At 39.3% G+C, this 21,897-nt stretch overlaps 1 protein-coding gene and 1 long non-coding RNA gene across 2 annotated transcripts; one reads left to right on the plus strand and one right to left on the minus strand.

The window, feature by feature from the left end:
• Positions 1-6: 6 nt before the first annotated feature.
• LOC135347444 (chitin synthase chs-1-like) lies at positions 7-8,527 on the minus strand. Its single transcript, XM_064545449.1, has 15 exons — positions 8,232-8,527; positions 8,051-8,152; positions 7,855-7,969; positions 7,670-7,782; positions 7,008-7,247; positions 5,922-6,520; positions 5,370-5,805; positions 4,719-5,283; positions 1,675-3,978; positions 1,527-1,621; positions 1,166-1,234; positions 1,020-1,118; positions 785-932; positions 671-724; positions 7-598 (listed from the first exon to the last, which is right to left on the minus strand). The coding sequence occupies exons 6-15, from the start codon at positions 5,969-5,971 to the stop codon at positions 144-146; spliced, it is 4,275 nt and encodes a 1,424-aa protein (XP_064401519.1). The 5' UTR covers positions 5,972-6,520; positions 7,008-7,247; positions 7,670-7,782; positions 7,855-7,969; positions 8,051-8,152; positions 8,232-8,527; the 3' UTR covers positions 7-143.
• A 6,564-nt stretch (positions 8,528-15,091) lies between these two features.
• On the plus strand, positions 15,092-21,006 carry LOC135347453 (uncharacterized). The gene is made up of 2 exons (XR_010398381.1): positions 15,092-20,726; positions 20,815-21,006. It is a non-coding gene; the product is annotated as an uncharacterized LOC135347453 (long non-coding RNA).
• The last annotated feature ends 891 nt before the right edge of the window (positions 21,007-21,897 follow it).

The following is a 21,897-nucleotide window of genomic DNA, read 5'->3' on the forward strand; positions in this document are numbered from 1 at the left end:
TCATCATTCTGTTGGCACAATAATTATTATATAATGATATTCATCAGCAATTTGCACACAAGTGATGTGGCTTTGAGGCCATTTAGTTTTAATTGAATGTTTGCACACATAGACTACAGTACATATACAATGTGAAAAGCAGATCAATTAATTAGTGTCTCATGTTCTACAATTACAAAATCGGTGTCACCAGTCAAACCACTGAGTTCTTTGGGAGTTATTCGTCCAAATCTATGCACAAGCGTTATTCCCCTGTGGAAGACCATAGCTGCAAACTGAACAACTATGATGAAGCCATATACCACTAAGAAAAGCAATTGAAAAGCTTGCGTATCTAAGCCATAATCGGCGAGGAGTGGGAATTTAACAATGTACAACACCAAAAGCCACATCATATTGATTAAGAAGAGACCGATTAGAGTGGCATTTCGGAGATTACGAAGTGACCTCTTGAGATCTTTCACAGATGTGAGCTGCTCAGAAGTTGGTTTGAGTTGATCAGCAACAAGATTCTTCCAAAAATTCTCTTCTTGGCTATCCAGTTCGCTAGTAGGTTTCATTTCTATATCCGCTTTCGTTTTGGCCATCTTCTGTTCGACTGTATAAGGAAGCAACAATCGTTACAGTAACACTTTAGACTCAATTATGCATGCATGTACACAGACTATACTTTTGTTTGGGTAAACCAGGAAATGTAGTGCCTTCACCAGCCGTTGTAAGTGTGCTGGAAGTACAAAACAGATCACAAAATTAATAATGAAGCTACTCCATTTTTTTTATGTACCTCTTTTGGTGATTCCCATTGCTATCAAGTCAACTTCCGTCAACCCTTTCAAATTCTCTACATCGGCATTCTTACTGTATCCTTCTTTCTTAAACAAATCAATGTGTTCCTCCATGTTTAACTTTGTCAACCAAGAAGCCACATCTCTCTGCAAGTGTATGGCGCCGGCATAATTATACTGTCATGTAGCTATATACTGGCGTAAGAAAAATTTCTTAGGCTTTCACTGACTTACAGGCACATCCACGTGAATAGAAAACGATGGAAGCTTTGCAGCAGCTTTGAGAATACGAAGTCTGTACCCACGCTTTTCAATTCCTATTGCTTCCAAATCCTACAATAAATGCATCAAAATAGAATAAGCAGCTGATAATAGCATACCTCAAGCGTCATTGTTGCAATGTAGTGTAGTGTGGTGTAGCCATGCTCTTCAAATTTCTTGATGTAGTCCTGCATGTGATACGTAATAGAAATTATTGCATGAGACCGAGTGTTTTATGAGCCTGCACAAGCATGAGGGCGAGTTGCCTGCATGTATATTGCAAAACACAAGGATTTCTCATGCTATAATTATATATCACGACAACCCCTTACCAAATTATGTCTTGAGGCTACGTGACCGTGTAATATAACACAGAAGGGACTGTAAGACTTTTTTACACCCTTACACCCTTGTTACCTTGACAACGTGATATATAAACTACTTATACACAATGCCTTGTGGGTTACCCTGTTCGTGTACCTCATCACATTCGCATTCTTCCCCACTGAGCCACTGTTGTGCAGTGTCTTCCATAGCAGCACAAGCCACTAGCATAGGATCGTCTTCGGAATCACCTGTTCAATAAAGAAGCGATTGTAATGTAAGAAACAAAATTTACAATTCTTACTAGAGCTTAAGAGGTCTATCTCCTCTCGGGGTACTTGGGCAGGGGCATCTGACCGACAGCACCTACTCTGAACGCAACACCAAAACCACGCCATTTTAAAGTACTTTCCCCATCCGAGCAATCCTTTGTCAATTCCACTGCTGCCTTCCCGAGTGCCCCAGCTTTGAGAGTCCAGATTAGCAGCCGAGTAGATCAGCAACAGCAAATAGCCCGAGGGCAAGGCCAAGATATACCAAATACAGTGGAAAAGACAGGCAAACTCGGTAGGATGCAAGAGGGCAGCTGTGAGGAACGTAAATGCAAATAGGCCAAAGTACATGGTACTTATGCTAACTGGGAGCTTAAATTGATGACCGAAAGACATAGTTTCCAAGAAATTTACAGCTTCTTCGCATTTTGTATAAGCCTTTAGATCTACGACCTGAGAACAATTTGGAGCGTTCAGTTCAGTTAGGTCTGGATGATGAAAGATGGCATTGACAATGTGACTAAAAATTCCCGAAATAACAATCACCATCACCATCACAAACAAAAAAGTCAGAATCTTTGCCACTTCTATTTGCGTCTTGGGAGAAGAGTAAAGGCAAACCACTCCATATAACAGGCTCACAATCACAAGAACAAAAATGACAAGAGAAACCACAACATCAGAAATAGAGAACGCTGACTGAAGGCCTGAGGCAATCACCAATATCACCGTGGCGGGGGATATAGCCGTGGAGAACACCATAATAGCTTGAAACAGAATGAACAAAAAAGACACGGTGTCATTAGCACGGATTATGGTAAACAGATTAGTGAACAACAAGCTTAGGTTGGCAAGAGTGGATGGAATCCACCTTCTACGCTGGGCATAAAATTGCTCAAATGTTTGCGGGCAATAGGTTTTGCTTTCGGAGGTAGCACAATATTCGAGTCGCCAGCCTTTCTCAATAAGAAGTGTACACAGCCATCGATCTTCACCCATATCCTTCATTAGAAACTCCATCCCATTGGTCGCCACGGTAGAGTACGTTTCAAGAACCCCCTGTAGAGCACTGCAACGAAATACGCTAAAGCAGCCAGGAGAGCAGAGGACACATCCTAGCAAATGCTCGGCCGGTTTTTGGAACCAATGCCCTATTGCATAATCGAATATTTGGTACCAATACAGAGGCCCCGAGCCCTTAGGGTGTGTACGGGCACATACCGCTCCAACACGATGATTAGAGTCGAGCATGTCCAATAGAAGAACAGCTGACTTCGGAGTAAAATCGACATCGGCGTCTGTTGTAAGTATGAAAGTGTTTTCAAGCGTCATTTTTTGACCAGCGTTAAGTTGATCACACTCGCCAATCCGATGTTTGATGATGTAGTTCATGTACATGACTTGGCTCCACCTCTTCTTTGGCTTAACCAGATTCTTATCTTTGAAGTGAATGTGAAAAGGCATGTGTTCTACATCATTTAGCTGGTACCGAAGGCACATTCCGTAGGGTGTTTTTTTCTTAATCCCTTCGTCTGGTTTCTTCCCAAATGTATCTTCGAGGAGAGCTAGCAATTGAAGACCAAATTGCAGCAACTGAGTTCCGTTCAGAGCGCCATCAAAGAAGATGTGCGACTCGTAGGAGTCACAATTAGGTAACTGCTTTGTCTTTTCTCTTTCATATTGTTTTGCTATGCCATTGATTGATGTTAATACTTGCTTCATCTCGTTAAAATCTTCTCGGTACATTGTCGTACAAATAAATATAGTTCTTGGTTTTCTAGGCACCTCATTTTCTCTCTGGGTGTTTTGTTTTCGGGCATGCTTTTTGATTTGTCTGTTCAATATCATTTGCTGCTCCAGAAAAATGCCGTCATAGTAAGGAACCAAAAACATATTCGAGTCTATTGAAAGAATGACATTTCTTTTTGTACATATATAAAACCCAATTCCTAACACTTGGCCTACCCACAGAAAAAAAAGAGCAGTAGGTCCCCATGGATACACAGCTGCATCTGCACTGAAGTGTAGAAACAAAGGAAACGAGAAGTATTTGATAATATAATAAGCAATGACTGATATAGGAGTGGAAACAAGCAAGGGAAATGCCATACTATATGGTCCAAGAGTCATTGTACATGCCACCCAAGCAAAAATGTAAGCGAAGAGAGTGGTGAAAATCTGAATGATAAAAATTGATAATGTTTGACCACTGAAGTGAACCGCACCGGAGACACAAGAGCTATTCAGACAAAGGGGATCTATCTGATGAGTAAGCCTGAACACAGTGTACGTCACAAAGGGATACAATAGCAGACGGACAAACGAGTTGATGAAGCCTGTAAAGTGCAATGTATATTACACTTCGTATTGTAATTTACACTTGTCACAACGACACAATGGCACAATGAAGCATATCACACTGTATGCACACAACACGACACGTGCATTATATTAAAATCTGAGTTCTTTGGAAGAACACATTTACAATGAAAGCACCGCAGGTGCTGATGCCTCGGTGGAGATGCCAAAACTACATATAACATAAAGCTACTAATAACTGAACTTTATACACATAATGGATGCTGCAATGCAAAACTCAAGGAGTGGGTAATGATCGACCATAATTGTTGTTAAAAACGATCGATGCCAGAGTTCAAGTCAAAATTAATGGCTGCCATCAGCAGAGCCTTGAAGCTCTCTTCTCACTCTTGCAGCTACCAATATAGCTAGCGTTCTAGTGCAGAGCTAACTACTAAGTAGAGTAGCAACACTCGGTAAAGTTTGGCTACGTGCTCTTCTGAAAAGGCTGCAATGGCATTCCAAGTAAGTAAAACTAGGCATAACTCGAGAACAAAGCATTATTTTGCAAATCTACGAATTAAAATCCAAGTAAACATGACTAGAAGCCTATAGAAACTCTTACTTGCATGCACTTGATTCATCCTTGAGCAGCTGTAGCAGTCTACACACACACACACACACACTACCGTATACCTCACTTGCGCATGCGCACCAAGGCAAAATAATTAGACTATATGCAAGGCATAGATAAGAGATCAAACATTAATTAGCTTACTTGATTTATATCTTGTTGTTTTTACCTCCTCAGAATTATTTTTTGCATAGATCAGCGCAATCCAGTCTTGAAACTTGTTCGTCCATACGAAAGATAAAATCAAAAGACAAATTGGGATAGCTACGATTGTTCTTAGCTCGTACAAATGGCTGCCCACATTCAGATAATGATTGAATGTAAGCCAAATAAACACAGCCATACTCGCTAACTGCAGAAGTAGAGCAGCTGTCTTCACAATCTTATTGTCGAGAAGCATCTTAAGGCAATGATAGATAACGGTAGGTTTTCTGTCCTTCCTTTTTAAGAGATCAGCATTCACAGGAAAATCGTCAACACCATGTTCTTTATCCAGCGGAATGTAGCCTCCTCTTCTACATGACCGTTGGACACATTCGGGCTTCCTATATGTACAGGAACAAGTATCCACATACCGAATATCGACTAAAATCTGACAGAAGAAGACGCCACCCAGTAAAAGTAGGGAAATATCAGGAGGAAGTTCTGCCATTACCAGAAACACAAACACACTGATCGCTCCAACTTCAATCACTGAAGCAATGATACCCTGTAGAAACAAAATGTCAGAGAAGCAGTTAAAATGCATGCCTTGTAAATTCAATGCATACAACGTCATGCACTATATACACCTACGGCAATAAAGGACTTGAGTTTTGGCCACGGGAAGTTTTCGGCAGACTTTCCAAGCACTCCAAGAAAAAATGATCGCAAAAGTGTTATGAAAGTTGGAATGGTCATTACTAGAAGCAATTGCCAGTAGATGCTGATGGCTATATCCTCCACTGTGTCTAAGGGTAGAATGTCTTCTTCATTGTTAGAGTTTAACTGGGAACTGTTACGAGTAGCCTGTCTCAATTTATCTGTCAAACTAACAAGAGTTAGCTTGCTAAAAATTGTGAATGCCAAAACCAGAACAAAGAAGAAGAATCCAAAAACAATTTTTATGGCGAGAAAAATCCTTTTTTTTCTTCTGGATTCACTTTTGTCGTCTGCAGTTGGTCGCTCTTTGAGCTTTGGGTATCTTTCTTTAGAGTCACTTCCAATGCTCTGTTTATCTTCATCATCATCCCTATATAGAAGTCATTGAAATGTCACATAGATCGATACAAATGAGTCATGTAGATAACGTATTTTAAACTATCTTTTTGCGTATTTTACGTAACATTAAATTGTTTACTTGATCACCTTTTCGGACACTCTTGGAATAGAATTTTACAATCTCCCTGGCTTGCCATTGAATAAACATACAATCAGACCTCAACAAGCTGAAAGCTGTGGTTTCACATGCACATGTGACCATGCACTTCTATATATGTAGAACTATGAGTATCACAAACCACTTCCTGCATGAGGTATTTAAGAACTATAATGGTCATGGTAGATTCCATCTTTTCTTGCTAGTATCTATAGTAGATCTATGTTACTTAGGCAAATCTCCTGTTATCTCACAGTCAGTAATATCCAATGCATGCAGCACTCACTGAATAGACATCCGTAAATTTGAACTCATTCTGCAACTAATTTTACAGCCCACCCTCATCTTGACAGAACAAGGCAATTATGGACGTATATAGATCTAGATAGAGGAAAGGGTTTATAGCGGCATGTGTATATATAGCTCATGATCTCATCAAGAGTTCATTCATAGGACATAATGTTCGTAACAATTACTTGCTGTCACATGCATGCAATGCTCGAGACTTTTCAAGCACAGATGTAGGTGTTGACTTGATCCAGACACTCTTGATCTTTTGGACAAGGATCACTCACACAGTCATCATCATCTGTCGTATACTTATAATAAATTATAGGTTTAATTGTTACAGTACAACAATTGCAAGATAGAGCATTCACCCGGTGTGCGTTGAGCTTCATTGCACACGCAGCGGCGGCAAAAGGGATACAATAACTTTTTCACCATAATGACCTTATATATCATTATATGGGGAATGATCGTAAATCGGGAATGATAGTGAATCTATACAGCAACGATTAGATCGATTAGAAAACAGTGTTTTTTGTCACTTTCGAAGATCGCCGCCTACTATAAATTATAACTAGCCTATTATTTCAACTACTGTCTCATTAGCAGTTAATTAAGCAGTCCATGAAAGTGTCTAGTTCGCTCAAACAGCTCATTTTTGTGCACACATACACACTATACTACCCCTGCTGCGCGCACGGGGTAATTAACACAAAATGAGTCGTGCATGTGTATGTATACAATGTTTCATAGCAGTTTCTTGCACATGATGCATGAATGCGCTATACCTCTAAAGTAGAGACTGAGACCGTGCTTGGGATCTGGAGTGTTACAGCGAGAATCGTACAGAAGATCAACTCCAAAACGACCAGAACTTCCATAGCTTGTAGAAAAGGTCGTAAGACACATCCCGTGACCCATACTCAGAGAACTGTAACAGTCACAGTTGTCATCATCCAACAAAAGAGAACGCACGCCATTCTGAACTCTGTACATAAAGCTGTCTTGGGCTGCATTCGGTTGTGGTCCTGCATTCAAATCCATACTGATAAATGGTTGGGAATACATAGACTGCCAGGGTTTTATCCATGCAGGAGGGAGGGGGGAACTTCTCCGCTATAAACACTTAAACCCCCCCTCTCTAAACAGTCTATATATATATAGCTCCCCCTCTTGAAAATTCTTAGAGCTTCGGGGTCGTTTTTGCTCGGGGGAGGACCCCTGCATGGACCCTCAATATGATAGTCATGCCTGCATGTCTGTAGTGCATGCATGGCGACTATACCTGAATTTTGCTACAATTGAATCTCTGCACATGCATACATGTGAGCAGGCTTGTATCATGCAGGAGTTCATAAAGATGTGAATGAAAGATTCCTTTATGAACTCCTGCCTGCATGTATCTAAAATTCTATACGGGTAGTCCAATATAAAACTATCCAGACCTCACCTGCTATCACTAGAGGGTTCCATGTTTGACTGTTTACTACTTTTTGATCCCGATGGTGATAGAAAGCATTCCATGCTGCATGAGCTGTAGGATTCCTGGGATCAAATTGCCACCTATTTTGTGGGCATTTAATAAAATAATGTACATGCACTTTTTGTTTTCTGTGTCTCAATTAAGTGAATTACCTATATATTGTACCCGCTGAATCAAATGCAAGTAGTTCAGTATCTGCTTCGTCCAGTGCACCGGGCAAGCGGCCAAAGCAGTAGCTAGCATTTACATCACAAGCTCCATAGGGCACTATAAAAACACATCAAGTACATATACTGTAATACTGTTATTGTATAAGCAACTTGTATGCACATGCATATGGAAACAAACCTCCAAGGACATCTATTTCGGTGTCAGGCCACCCACTGATAGGAGTGTACCACCAAAACCTGGTCCAGCGAGTACCATCGAGGATCAGAGAAGGCATGTTGTCTATATACATGCAGTATATATACCAGAAGTAAACATTTCTGAAACTATGTACGTACAATAATTTTATATTGAAACTTACATGGACGTTTGATATTTGTGTTCACTGTCGAGCATTTGTCGTGGAGTTTTTGTATGTCAGATTTTAGTCCAACGATTTCTTTTACCGCCTCTACCATCCCAGTGCATATGCAAGGTGGGTTGTTGAGGGTCAGCTCAGTGCGACAGTAACAGCTTCCATCTGAATTCTCCATTGTAGTAAGTGAACTTTTACTGATGCATATTTGAGATACAAACAAGATGATCACCAACACTACACTTGCCCTGAAATACATTATGCATGCATAAATTTAAGACAAGTTCTATAATGAAGAATTTGTAATTTATGTTTCATTATAAGTCAAGTATATGCCGGAATATTTGACTGCTTCTCTTGCATTCTGTTCCTATGTTTCATACATATATATACATGCATGCATGTATACATATAACTTGTTTCATATATTCTTTGTATACATGTATACATTTACTGTTCCTATGTTTCATACGTACAGTATTCCCATACTGCATTTCCAATGTTTCATACACATATATTTGTGTTACTATATTCTGCATGCTCTTCCTATGTTTTCAACGTTTCATATACTTATACATGTGTTCCTGTTGTATGAGTGTGGCCCAACCAGAAGGAGGTCGCGTTCGGGTTGCAAGCCTACATCAGGATTTGTCTTACTGTACTATATGAATTGAACAGTGCATGTATACTAGTATCTTTTTATATATTTAAAAGTGGCTAACTGCATGACTTGACCGCAGCTAAGCCACAGCATTAGGCCCTGATAAATTATGCTCGGAATAATTTTAGCATAAATAGGTGAATAATTGGGAATAATAGGCATCAATGTCCATTTTTGGTAAAGATCATTACATTAAGTTTTGCATAAGGATGTTCTTGTGGTAAAAGTGTCTCATGAATCAGCCGCCCTTCGTTTAGGAAGACTTAATTTTTTGAGTGTCGGAATATTTTTCATGTCTGCGAGAAAATACAGAATCATAATTATATCTTGCATGATCAGTTGCATGTGTGTTGTGTTTATATAATTATACGTCTTAACTTCAGATTTTTATGAGAATAATCGGATTTTTTATGAGAATAATAGGCACATTTTCAAGAATTAAAGAATAGAATAATGGGTGAAAAAAAGCATAATTTATCAGGGCCTACGTACACAGCATTGGACGATGATAGAATTTACATGCATCGCAGTTGCACAGCTAGATGCCTATTATCGACCATATATAATATAATTATGTGCAATCTGATAATTGGGCTGCAACTATATATCATGTATAATTATTGTATGTAGACTTGCAACTTGCCATCCCTTCTTATACGTAGAGGTTAAGCCATGCCAAACTACATGTATTCGTATGTATCATTTTCCACTATTGATAATTCATACCAGTCATGTCACTCATGTGTTCCTACATTTGTTCCTACTATTGATATGTTTCATACATGTGTTCCTACTGTTCCTACATTTTATATGTTTTCAAACATTTCCTACGTATTATATTCCTATCTTAGATACTATTCCTATACCTTATGGCTTTATTGCATGGGGAAACAGGTAGATCTGGATCTAATGTGCAAATTGCAGTATAAACTCAGCCGAAGCCACTGCACACACACATATAGATTATAACTCCTTATTAAATATATTGGCTTGTATAGTTGGTGGTGGCTCATGCACAAATGAGAACTAATGACCATACCTCTCACACATGCACACACACACACACGCACACGCACATGCACACACACACATGCATGCACACATGCACACGTGCTCGAGGGTCACCAATATTGACAGGTACTTCAAAACACATGCAATACATGCTGCGCTCATCTCAATAATAGTGCCACTTACTTGTAGTGGGAGGAGAGGTAGTGATGACTCCAGCCACTGAAACACAGCACAATGTAGTAAAAGGATGAGAACACCGACCCACTTACCTAACTGCACACAGAATGTCATATCTACTCCAGTATTGTCAGGAATCACACAGCAGTAGAAGGCACATGTCATACACCTGCTATATAGTTATTGTAATCAGGCCGAGCGTTCCATATTGTAGAGGTTGTCCATTGTGTCAATGCAATCTTTACTGAATGTAACTCTAGATCAATAAATGTGCATGTGACATTATAGAATATGCTGTTAGATTGAGGTTGTGCTTTACGAGTTAATTAAGGTTGTTTTCTTAGTATTACTATTAATGGAATACGTACTTGTGTGTGTGTGTGTGTGTGTAGGATCATCACTGGAGGAGCATACTAGCAGAAACTGAATAGTAATTGCACAACCGTCGTCCATTGTTCTGACTGGAGATGATATTCTAACAATTTGTGAGAAGCTGAAAAGTGCAAGCAAGAATTGGTTCAACTTGGGACTGGTTCTCGGGGTGAGCAATTACGAGATCAAGATCGATACCAAGATAACGATCGCCGCCTATGAAGGTGATAGCCAAGCGTCTTGAAGTCACTGATCTAGAACATCCGATGACATGGCCTTACATATGTGAATATCTAAGGAGGCCTACTGTTGAGCGTAACATAACGATGGGTGCACCTTACATGATGTTCTACAGACAAACTCTATCAACTGCACAAACAAGATGATCACCAACATACACTTGCCCTAATATATATATATGCATGCAACAGTTCTAATGAAGAATCTGTAACTCATTAAGTCAAGTATGCCGGAATATTCGGCTGTTTCTCTTGCATTCTGTTCCTATGGTTCATGTTCCTTCATATATTTGTATTACCCAGCTGTATATAGTCTATGTGCTGCAAATTTGTGATTATCGAGCTTAACCAATCATACATTGATCTACTGTGTTCAGGCTCAAGTTTGCAGCCAAGTACAAAGTGGTGTAGGTAAGAAATAAGGAAAATACCTTTAGAATAAACCTCCTTTCTCTGGTTGAGTATATAGGTTTTAGAATCACAGGTTTCTCACAGTTTAATATGAGGCTATCGAATTGGTAAAAAGTGTTATATATATCGTTTGCTTTGAATGGTTTGTTTGCTGTTAACTATGCAATGCTCGAGTTAGTTTATATGCTCAACATGCGAAGATTATTTGTTGTGTATATGTTATTAATTGTGTGACCGCTTCAATTGCTGGTGTTTATGGAAGCGGCCGGTGCAGCAATTCACCCAAACAATGGTACTGATATTGTTTTGGAATCAAGGCCGCTATATCCGTCTGCTTGGATTCATCCTGTACTGCCTCCTATAGCTCGCTGGTACAAGGACTACAATGCACACAAAGTGGTGAAGGAGGTCTATGATTGATATCTAACACCTCGTAATCTAGACGACTGATTATGGAGACAAAGAAAATGTATACCGTTGGTGCACATTTTTGTATGAAATACCTATCAAACATTCATATCATATAGCTCAGGGTTAATTTTTCCTAGACAACTGCAAATAGTTAATAATTATAGTGCTCCTGGTTACCATGGAGTTGTCTGCTCCCTCCTGGGTGGAGAAGATGCCCAACTCTGTCTCAGTCAGTTTGAATAGCTCCTCTGCAGAGTACAGTGGGTAGATTCATTAATGGTGGTATTCATTGAGAGCACATTACTTGTTGAGCTAACAGACACTGACACATGAGGTGAGAACCAATAACACTGAAATCTGCCCACTTGCCAACCAACACACACGTACAAGAGCTGCTGTATCTAAACACAGTTAACTTTTAGGAATCACAAAACAAGCATCAACTTCACTATCTTTTATTCCCACTTTTATCATTCTTTTGTAGTGACGTTGAATCTATTGCAGTAAAATAATTTCGTTGTTTTAATTTTTGTATGATGCTCTTCAATACATATAATTATACGAACATTTCCACCATACGGAAATATTAAAACCCACTATACGGTATTTTTAGCTGTCTTTTTTTCCCCGTCTAACAATTCAAAGTGATACCGAAATGTAGCAGTTCATTAGCCATCATGTTACCGTTAGTAGAATATACGTTAACAAAATAAAGTCACAAATGTTTTTCTTAAGGTACTGATAGATATGATGATAATAATCTATCATTTTCATTGTTTACAGAGTCTATCTTCACTTATTTGATACACAAAATTAATATTGTCCTAATGTATGGTACCCTATAATACCAGACAGTCTCTTAGTTTACCACTTGTTTCATTAGAGTAACAATACTGCATCACTGATAACCACTTGACAGTTGTCTACTATATAGACTGAACAGCTAGTCGAAATGAGTATCTGTAAATACAGAGTGAGAAAGTTCTATTCAAAGGGAGCCTACCTTGTGCTAGCTTGGGCACTGCTGGCGAGTGCTACTACTATTGCTAGCTTTAACGTAATCAAGACACTCTTAACAGACTATCCTGATTGGCTAGTCACAATAACACTGGCATTTTTTATGCCAATAATATTTTGTCTCGGATTTTTAGCCAATTACAAGCTTCAAGATTACACAATAGCAAGGATCGGAAGTATCACCATGTTTCTTGTAACAATTGTTTTCAGCATATACGTCCTAATCCTCGGCCCTGGAATAGAATATGGTTTTGGAAAGTACAGGCTCATTAACGAAGTCATATTTTGTATAATGCTTTGTGTGTTTTTGGTGGCATTGACATGTTTCACCTGCGTACTACAGCTTGCTTTGGATCAGATGCCTGATGCTTCATCTTCTAGTATCACTAGTTTTATCGCTTGGATTGTGTTCAGTATAAGTGCCGGTAGCTGGTTTGGAGATTTTGGACAATATATGGTATTGAAAGGTAACTGCTTTGGTCTAATTATTGATTCAATCAGTAGTATCCAGATTTATAGTCTGTGTCCAGTTTTATTTGCAAGTCTTATTCTTGTTCTCAACCTCCTTTTCGCTAAAAGCTGGTTGATTATCGAGCCTAACCCACCAAAATCTTTTAAAATCATTTATCAGGTTCTCAAGTTTGCAGCCAAACACAAAGCTCCCCTCAATCGCAGTGCTCTCACATACTGGGAGGAAGACATACCTTCAAGAATGGACCTAGGAAAGTCGAGATATGGTGGACCATTCACTACAGAGGAAGTTGAAGATGTGAAATCAATTCTACGAATGTTTGCTATGAGCCTACCCTTGTGGTTAATCTCGTTTGCACTTGCTTTTAATCCTATAGTTTATGACAATGTCATTCCATTAAATTTTCCTAATCTCACCAGCTGCACATCTAACATGCTTTTCTCTTTCACGTACAGTAATTATTGGTGGAGTATGATCTGTACCCTGGTTAATGAATTCTTTTTCTATCCGCTTTTCAGAGATAGATTTCCAAGTATTCTAAAGAGAATTGGTATTGCTTCCTTCCTTTCTCTGGTGTTGAGTATTGTATTCATTATAGTGCAATCATTGGAGGTTCTTCACAAAAAGGAGGTAATCACCATTATTTCCTTGATGATGAAAGGCTTGCTGGGAAATATTTTTTTCTGTGCAATGCTGGAGTTAGTTTGTGCTCAGGCCCCGTACAACATGCGGAGATTATTTGCTGCATGTATGGGTTTACTTTTTTTGACCTCTGCATATGCTGGCGAATATATAAGTGGTGTAATTCACCCCAAAAATAATACTATGGTACTGATCTTGTTTGGAATCAAGGCCGCTATGAGTCTGCTTGGATTCATCCTGTATTGCTTCCTGGCTCGCTGGTACAAAAGGAGAGTTAGAGACGAGGACTACAATGCATACAGAGTGGTGGAGGAGGTCTATGATCGATATCTAACACCTCGTAACCTAGACGAGAAGATGACTTGATTATGGAGACAAAGAAAATGTATATTCTGTAATCGTTATTAGTTCATAGATTTTATGTACTTGGTACTAAAATTCAATGCCAACAAGTGAAACTAAAAGTTAACAGTTACTAACTCATAATGCTGTGTGCATCATGTACTGTTGTGAACGTAGCACTGCATGTAGAGTGTATCATAGTATGGTTAGAGGTTTGTTGTATAGTGTTTGTGTTCCTTACTGAGCATTTTCAATACATTTCACCTTGCATGTCTATCTTCCTCCTTGCCTTTTTTATTATTCAACTCGATGACAGTTTACATTGTATAACAATAATTACATTTTTGCAGGCCCTACACTGTAAAAAATGGTGTGTGGTTTTGACGCAAGTGCGTGACTATTGTGGCAATTATCAGGAAAAAACGCAAGAAAAAACGCACATTTGCCACAATAGCCACGCACTCCGTGTCAAAACCACACATCATTTTTTACAGTGTATTCATTACTTTACTTCAGCGGTAAACCCCAAATTAAACTTTGAGCCAGGGCTACAATCTACATTGAGGTCTACTGGGGCACTTAACTATAATTATGCATTGTTTACATACACAGGCCTGCCATTTTAACAGGATTGACTTGTATAATAATTATGTCTACTGACCATTTTGTGTTTGTGAATTTATTGCTTGCAGAATGTGTTCTAATAATACGCTGTTTCCCGTTTTGCTCGCTATGACCTTGGCTTTTTTCAGAGAGCTCTTCTTGCGTCTTCTACTCCTACCTGCGGAGAAATCAGTGTACTGAATGCACAGATTAATTATAAATCAGTTGGCAATCCGAGGAGGACACAATTAACCTTAGGTGCTATAGGCACTAATTCTTAATTCTTTGAACGTTTCATCTTTCAGTCTTTCTTTATAGATAATATATAATTCTTTACATATACTCCACAAATCCTTTCCCACATGCATAGCCATAGGTGGGCGTGTGATTAAAAGGTCATAGATCTAATTTAGAATTTAGGCCTAGGTCCAGAGGAGGTACGACATCCGCGTGTCATCCGCATGTCTTTAACACACACATCCTTAGGTCAAAGTTCGGAATGTGTGTGTTAAAGACATGCGGATGACACACGGATGTCGTACCTCCTCTGGCCTAGGTCTATATTTATATAGCTAGATCTATATATATATCTATATAATTATAGTCTATCGAAAGCTAAATAGGAACTAGATCTACCTATACTACTTCGAAAGCTAAATAGCTAAGCCAACTATCTACCTACTTCGAAAGCTAAATAGCTAAGGCTTAATACTATCTATGGCCGCCTAATCTATATGCTCTAACTAACTGTAAGCTCAAGAAAATGGAAAGGCTAAAGCTGAAGGTGATATTATTACTGTTGCTTTGGCTTGGTGTTGTTACAGTACTATTAGTATTAAGGCATTCTCACACCACGGTAGTCATGATGGAGCAATTCCATGTTAATATGGCAGTGGCAACTGAAATTGCACCGACTCGATTTGTGTATCTAACGCAAACAGAACACTGTGTTCCAACTTATTTAAAGTCTCCCGAAGTGATTGGGGACTCTGAAGCATGTCAGTGTGATGTTATCGTCCTCAGTTACAAAAAAGAGTGCAATGATATATCATTGCCTCATGTCCAATACATACTCAACTCTAGTAAGTCTACGACCTGGACTGTTGGAAGAAACTTGCTTTATAAAGCAGCCAAGGAAAGGAAAGAAAAGTACATATACTACATTTTCATGGACGACGATGTTCAACTGATAATGGCGGATAAAAAAAATACACAGAATCCATGGAGAATGTACGAGGAGTCTCTCAAGACCTTCCAACCAGCAGTAGTTACAATACTTATTACGTACGAACGAAGGAGTTTCTCCGATAAAAGTTTTCCTGAGCGATTGAATTGTGAACTCACAGGATATATACAAATATACGTCACGGATGCAATCTTTAACGCCTTTCACTATCAAGTGATAGACCACATTCTTCCATACACAACAGATTTTGATTCAGTGAGCTGGTGGCACTCACAAGCATATCTTATGATCAAGTGTGATATCCTATTTAATGATGAAGTGGTTATCGACCCTCGTATTAAAGTAATAAATTCAAAGCACCGCAACTACCCACGGAAAGAGTTTTTCGATGACGTCAAGCAAATTGTTACTGACATTCGATCAGAAACACCAGAAAAGTATCAAAAATCAGTTGAGCCAATTTTGCAGCAATGGTTAACAAATGTTGAACAAAAGTTATTGTTAAGGCAACAAACTTGCAAACGTGATCTGTTTGTACATCCATATAGACCATACGAGAATAAGAACTATCCGGGACGTCTGATGCTTGAGATCTAGATTTTGCTTTGACTTCTATTCAACAGCTATAGTTATGTCTTTATGATCATACCAAATTAATGTCTTGTTTTCATCCTGCTTGAACCAGTGGAAAAGCGCATGTTTGTACATTCATATAGTCTAAGACCTTATGAGAATCTGGTTTAAAAAGAACTATCGAAGACAGTGGCATAGATATTTATGACTATGTGAACATTAATTTCACCAACTGCACATCTAACATGCTTTTCTCCGCCTTCACCTACAGTAATTATTTAGCCTCCTTCGCAGCCTCTCCTTTTTCTGTTCTTTGTCACAGAAGAGAAAATTGGAGGAACAAAGAAAGAAAGAAGGAAGCAACTAAGAAAAAGGAGAGCCTGCCTTGCTAAGTCGCGTGATCCCCTACTGACGTAGACAAATTTTAACGAGCGTGGGCGAGAGAAAACCTCAATAACTGTCCTCCCACACAGTACTTGGAGCGCATTTACCAGGAACATAATCTGTTATGAACAGTACAGTACAGTGCAGTAGAGTCAGCCTTCGTGAGACCTTTAGTCAGTAGAGGAAGTATGAAAGACTAGAGTAGAGTAGACTATACTGCTGTAATAATTATATATCTACTAATCAAGTGGGTCTGTTCTGAACTCAGGAAAAAAAACTGAGCTAAATTTAGATATTTAGTCTCTTTAGTCTTTACTAGGTAAGCCCTTGTCTACGATGTTTCCACGCTTGATTCTGGCTTACTATCTACGATGCTAACAGCTTTTATTTAGAGTTTGCAATGCGTAGGCATGCTGTAGCTTTTTGCTCTGTCAGGCTCCGCCCAGCTAGTGATTGCCCACGTTCATTTTCACTCGTCTACCACTCGTCTACCGTCACGCGACTTAGCAAGGCAGGCTCTCCTTTTTCTTAGTATCTTCCTTCTTTCTTTCTTTGTTCCTCCAATTCGTCCCGTATTTTATCTTATTGAACTACAGTGACAAAGAACAGAAAAAGGAGGTGCGAAGGAGGCTAGTAATTATTGGTGGTGGTCTATAATTATGATCAGTATACCGTACGGGTAGAAAATTTCGAGGGTTTAAAATTTCGTGCAATTCAATATTTTGTCTTATTTGGAAAATTTCGCGGGTAGTAAATTTCGTGGAAGTTAAATTAAGAGGGTGTGGCATTTATCTCGCGTGAGATACATGCAGTAGACAGCAGTCGAGTACATGTACATCATCATGGATACATTCTCCATAGCATCGATGACAAGAGGCTACCATGTCTATCAGGGTACATGGAATGCGTTAGTAGGGGAAGTTTTGGAGTGCAAGAGAGAAAGCAGCAATAGCCATGATCCCTTCGCGGTGGCAGTCATGAGAAATAGCACTGGTGGAACTGCTGTTGTTGTAGGGCATGTACCGAGACGTTTATCTGCTCTCTGTTCTCTATTTCTAAGAAGAAGTGGCTCAACAATAACTTGTAGAATTACTGGAAGCAGAAGATATTCTACAGATCTTCCCCAAGGGGGCCTCGAAATACCCTCTATGCTCACTTTTTCTGGACAGCGGCAAAATATTAATAAGGTAAAAGCCCTCATTGCTGAGGTACAGGTAACTATTGGTAAGAAGGATGCAACAGGTGATATTGATGTGGATATGCCTGCAAAACGGCCAGCCCTATGCAGTGATGTTTGGACAAACCTCGAAAATATTACTTTGTATATGGAAGACAAACAGAAGATCCTTGGAAATGATCTATTAAATGACGATTATATTAACACAGCACAGAATTTGTTAAAGAGACAGTTCCCTTCACTGACCGGCCTTGAATCGACTTTAACAGTTGGACGCACTGTATACGATAATTGGGTATGCAACTATCTTCAATTTCTCCACTGCCGTGGTAATCACTGGATTACTGTCAGCACGTTAGGATGTGCTAAAGGTGAAATTAACATTTTTGATTCAATATTCTCTTCACTCGATAAAGTTTCTGAAGATATTCTGAGCAACATTTTCAAAAACAATAGCCTTTGTTTCAAGAACGCTGATGTTCACAAACAGAAAGGAGTCAAGGACTGTGGTCTTTTTGCCATAGCTTTTGCTACGCATCTTGCTAATGGTACTAGTCCCACCTGTGTTTCATTCGATCAAAGTAGTTTACGAACTCATCTTGTATCATGCATTAGCGAAAATGTTATCAATTTATTTCCTATGCTGTAAAATTGTTATACCATTCTATCGCAGAACATGATAATAAACATAAAAACATCCTAAAACTGTTTTAAAGAATTTACAATTCCAGAATTTCTAAATCCATTGATGATGATTTCAGGATGAGATTCGAAGTAATTAAACATATCAATTGCCCACTGTGCTGTCAAGGGTTTCATCACACTTAACCTTAAATCAACAGGTTCCTCGGTTCCACTCTTAGTTGCTTGCAAACGATATCACCATACCACTCCTGAAATTTCTTCCTCAGAAAGTCCTTAGCAGGCTTATTAACGCTTAAATTAAGTGGTTGAAGCCTGTCAGTACAGTTAGCTGGAATGACCACATACAAAATACAATTTTCTTCTAACAATCTACGAACATTGTCAATCAAATGCCCCTTGAATACATCAAACAATACCAGGGCAGGATGATCAGACGCAAGGTTCAATTTAGAACGTGTTTCAGTCACATAAGGAACTAATCTTTGTTATATAATCAATCATCGTATCACCATTAGACCAGTGATTGGCTGTGCAAGTTATGTGCCAATTTTCAGGAAAAGAAATCTTCGAAAGACACCGGGTTGTGGTGCCTTGGTATATCAGCTGTAGTGGTAGAAACCTTCCAGATAAAGAGCATCCAAACACAGCGGTGCTTTGCCTTTTATCATCGATAGCAACAATTTCGACTCTTTTCGTTCCCCGCTTTTCCATGGTCCATGAAGATGACGGAACAATTTTCATTGCAGTTTGATCCCAATTGATAATTAATGCATCTGGGATGTCTTCCATTTTTACTACACACTTCACATCATTGCAAAAGTCGTCTTTCACCGTTTCAAAATCGCTGACTAGCACTTTTGATTTTGAATTTGCACGCCTCTTACTGAAACCCATTCTTCAAAGAATACTTTTTGCCCACTCTTTGCCAAGTATAATATCACCACCAAATTCATTCATCGATGATCTGTTGTGTTTTAAGAGCAGTCCTCTTCCAATTCCAATAATAACACTTGTGCCAATGGGTGTACCACGTCTACGTAGACTTACAATAATGTCTTGCAGCTTCTTGTCCAGAGTGCTGCCCAGAAGAGGTGGCCTACCACGTTTCTTAGTTGCTAATGACTTGACAACCATTTTTTCTGGTCGAGCTTGTTCGATCAGCTTCTTAAGCTGCTTTTCATATAGATTTTTCCAATCCCGAACACTACTTTCCTTAAGATTTTTCTTGTTAAAAAATCTGACAGCTGCAGCAATCCCATTTTCACTGGCATGTCTTCCAATCACTAATTTGTCTTCCTCAGAATTTCTTGTGTATGGTCCACGTTTTTTTTTCTCTTGTGCTGCTTTCACTTGCTTGCTTACTTCAACAAGAGTTGAGGCTGGTAGATCTATAGACTTAGATGACAGACCAAAAGGATTATCTGCAACAGCATGAAAGTGAACAGAGACATGTTTAGCCTCGATTCCAAGCCGCTGAGAAAGACGGCCTGGTATACACTGTTTACGCATGCGCCAGAATTACCCAGAATCTGGGTAATCGTAAATTGCAGTATATTTATCAGTATTCTTATTCCGCATTAGTTTGTAAAACATTGATATCCGTTTCATTTATAATGATGTCATTGAAAAAAGAAATCTAGTCCAAGTTGTGTAATGGCTGCAACCTTCTCTTCTGCTCTCGCGTACGCGTTATCCTGTGTTGGAAAACCAGGTCTAGTCTTGAAAGACAAGCAGCTGGAGGCGTTGAAGTGTCTGTACGCTGGTGTTTATGTGGGTACCGTACCGACCGGCTATGGCAAGTCCCAGAGCAAGTCCATCTGCTTTCCAAACACTCCCTTTCTTGGATTGATGTGAAGCTTGACAGGACCAGTGCACCTCTCTCTGAAAGAAGTGTTGTGATAGTGATTTCTCCTCTTGTTTCTCTGAGTGAAGCCATCTTCAAAGTGTTGGTGTGTCTGTTCGACGTTCAGTGCCATTCTCTCTGGAAGGAAGTATTGTTGTGACATTTGCCGAAAATTGGTCACAGAGTAAGTACGTGGTATCTGATCCGAGAACTGTGTGGCCTGAATGTGTTTACAATCCGAGGGACTTGTGTGTATCCGATCCGAGTGACTTGTTGCTTGAGTGTGTATCCGGACTTGTTGCTTGAGTGTGTATTAATGGATAGTGCTTTCAATGGTAAATCTATTGTGTAAATCAATAAGTAGTCCTCACATTATGTTACGTCACAGCCACTGTACTTATCCACATTTATTTTTACCCACAGGTTTAACTAATTTCTTATGAGATTAACTTGTCGCCTGAGTGTGTATCCGATCCGAGCCTCAAGTTAATGAATAAATCTACAGAGCTGATATTTTACTTAGCTGTCTCTGTCTATAGTATATACAGAGAGGTAGCCTCTCCTTTTTCTTTTTTCTGTTCTTTATATAAGATAAAATACTGTTTTAACGTTCAATGAGATAAAATACGGTAAATAATAAATTAATTGTCCACCCACGCGCCAACAGTAAATACCAGGCCACTATTCAAGGGGCTGGAGTCGAGGCTAAGACATGTTCTTCACATACGTACGTTGCATTGATACATGTACGTTGATATCATTAATTAAGCCGCGGCTTCTGTGCGTGTGCGCATGCACATACAAAACCTTCCATGGGTTTAATTTTCGTATTCTGACAGTACCCTAGCCTCGATTCCAGGCCGATTAAAATACGGCCTGGTACTTATTGCATGGTGATAGTGCGCATGCGTTAGTTTATTCACCAAAATCTGGGGAATTCCCTTTTTCTTTCTCTCATCTATTTTCTATCTTTGTACATCAGCTTAGCTCTCTATTGCGTTGTTCCAGAAGGCTTTCACACTAGTCTGAAGCCAGAAGAGGCTCTCATCTACCTCTATGACGGTTGTATGGTCAGAATGTCTTACCTTGGATCTGTACAGGCTATGGGAAGTGTATGGTGCCTCAAACTGCTACCATGCGAAGACAACCTGGCTACAGGACCATCCTAGACGTAGATGAGAGCCTCTTCTGCCTTAAAACTAGTGTTCAAGCCTTCTAGACCAACGCAATAGACGGCATAAGCCACAGCTTCACAGTACTCAGTCATAGAAATAAAGTATTACGGAACATATTCTTAGTAAACGGACTAATTTTTCCGGTATAATTTACTAAGGTTTTACGTTCGTAGTACGATTACCCATATTCTGGGTAATTTGAAGCGCATGCGCACTATCACCCCTGCAATAGGTACCAGGCCGTATTTTAATCGGCCTTGAATCGAGGCTAACAGTACCCACGAAAAACGCGAAATTAAAACCCCACGAAATTTTCTACCCGTACGGTACC

The sequence above is a fragment of the Halichondria panicea genome, chromosome 14, assembly GCF_963675165.1.
Source record: "Halichondria panicea chromosome 14, odHalPani1.1, whole genome shotgun sequence".
Lineage (NCBI taxonomy): Eukaryota > Metazoa > Porifera > Demospongiae > Suberitida > Halichondriidae > Halichondria > Halichondria panicea.

Coding starts and splice junctions, on each gene's coding strand:
- LOC135347444 (XM_064545449.1), bottom strand. CDS start 5,971: ATGGCAAGCCAGGGAGATTGTAAAATTCTATTCCAAGAGTGTCCGAAA. Junction 1,119..1,165: donor TTGCAACAATGACGCTTGAG/GTATGCTATTAT, acceptor CATTTATTGTAG/GATTTGGAAGCAATAGGAAT. Junction 725..784: donor AATGGGAATCACCAAAAGAG/GTACATAAAAAA, acceptor TTGTACTTCCAG/CACACTTACAACGGCTGGTG.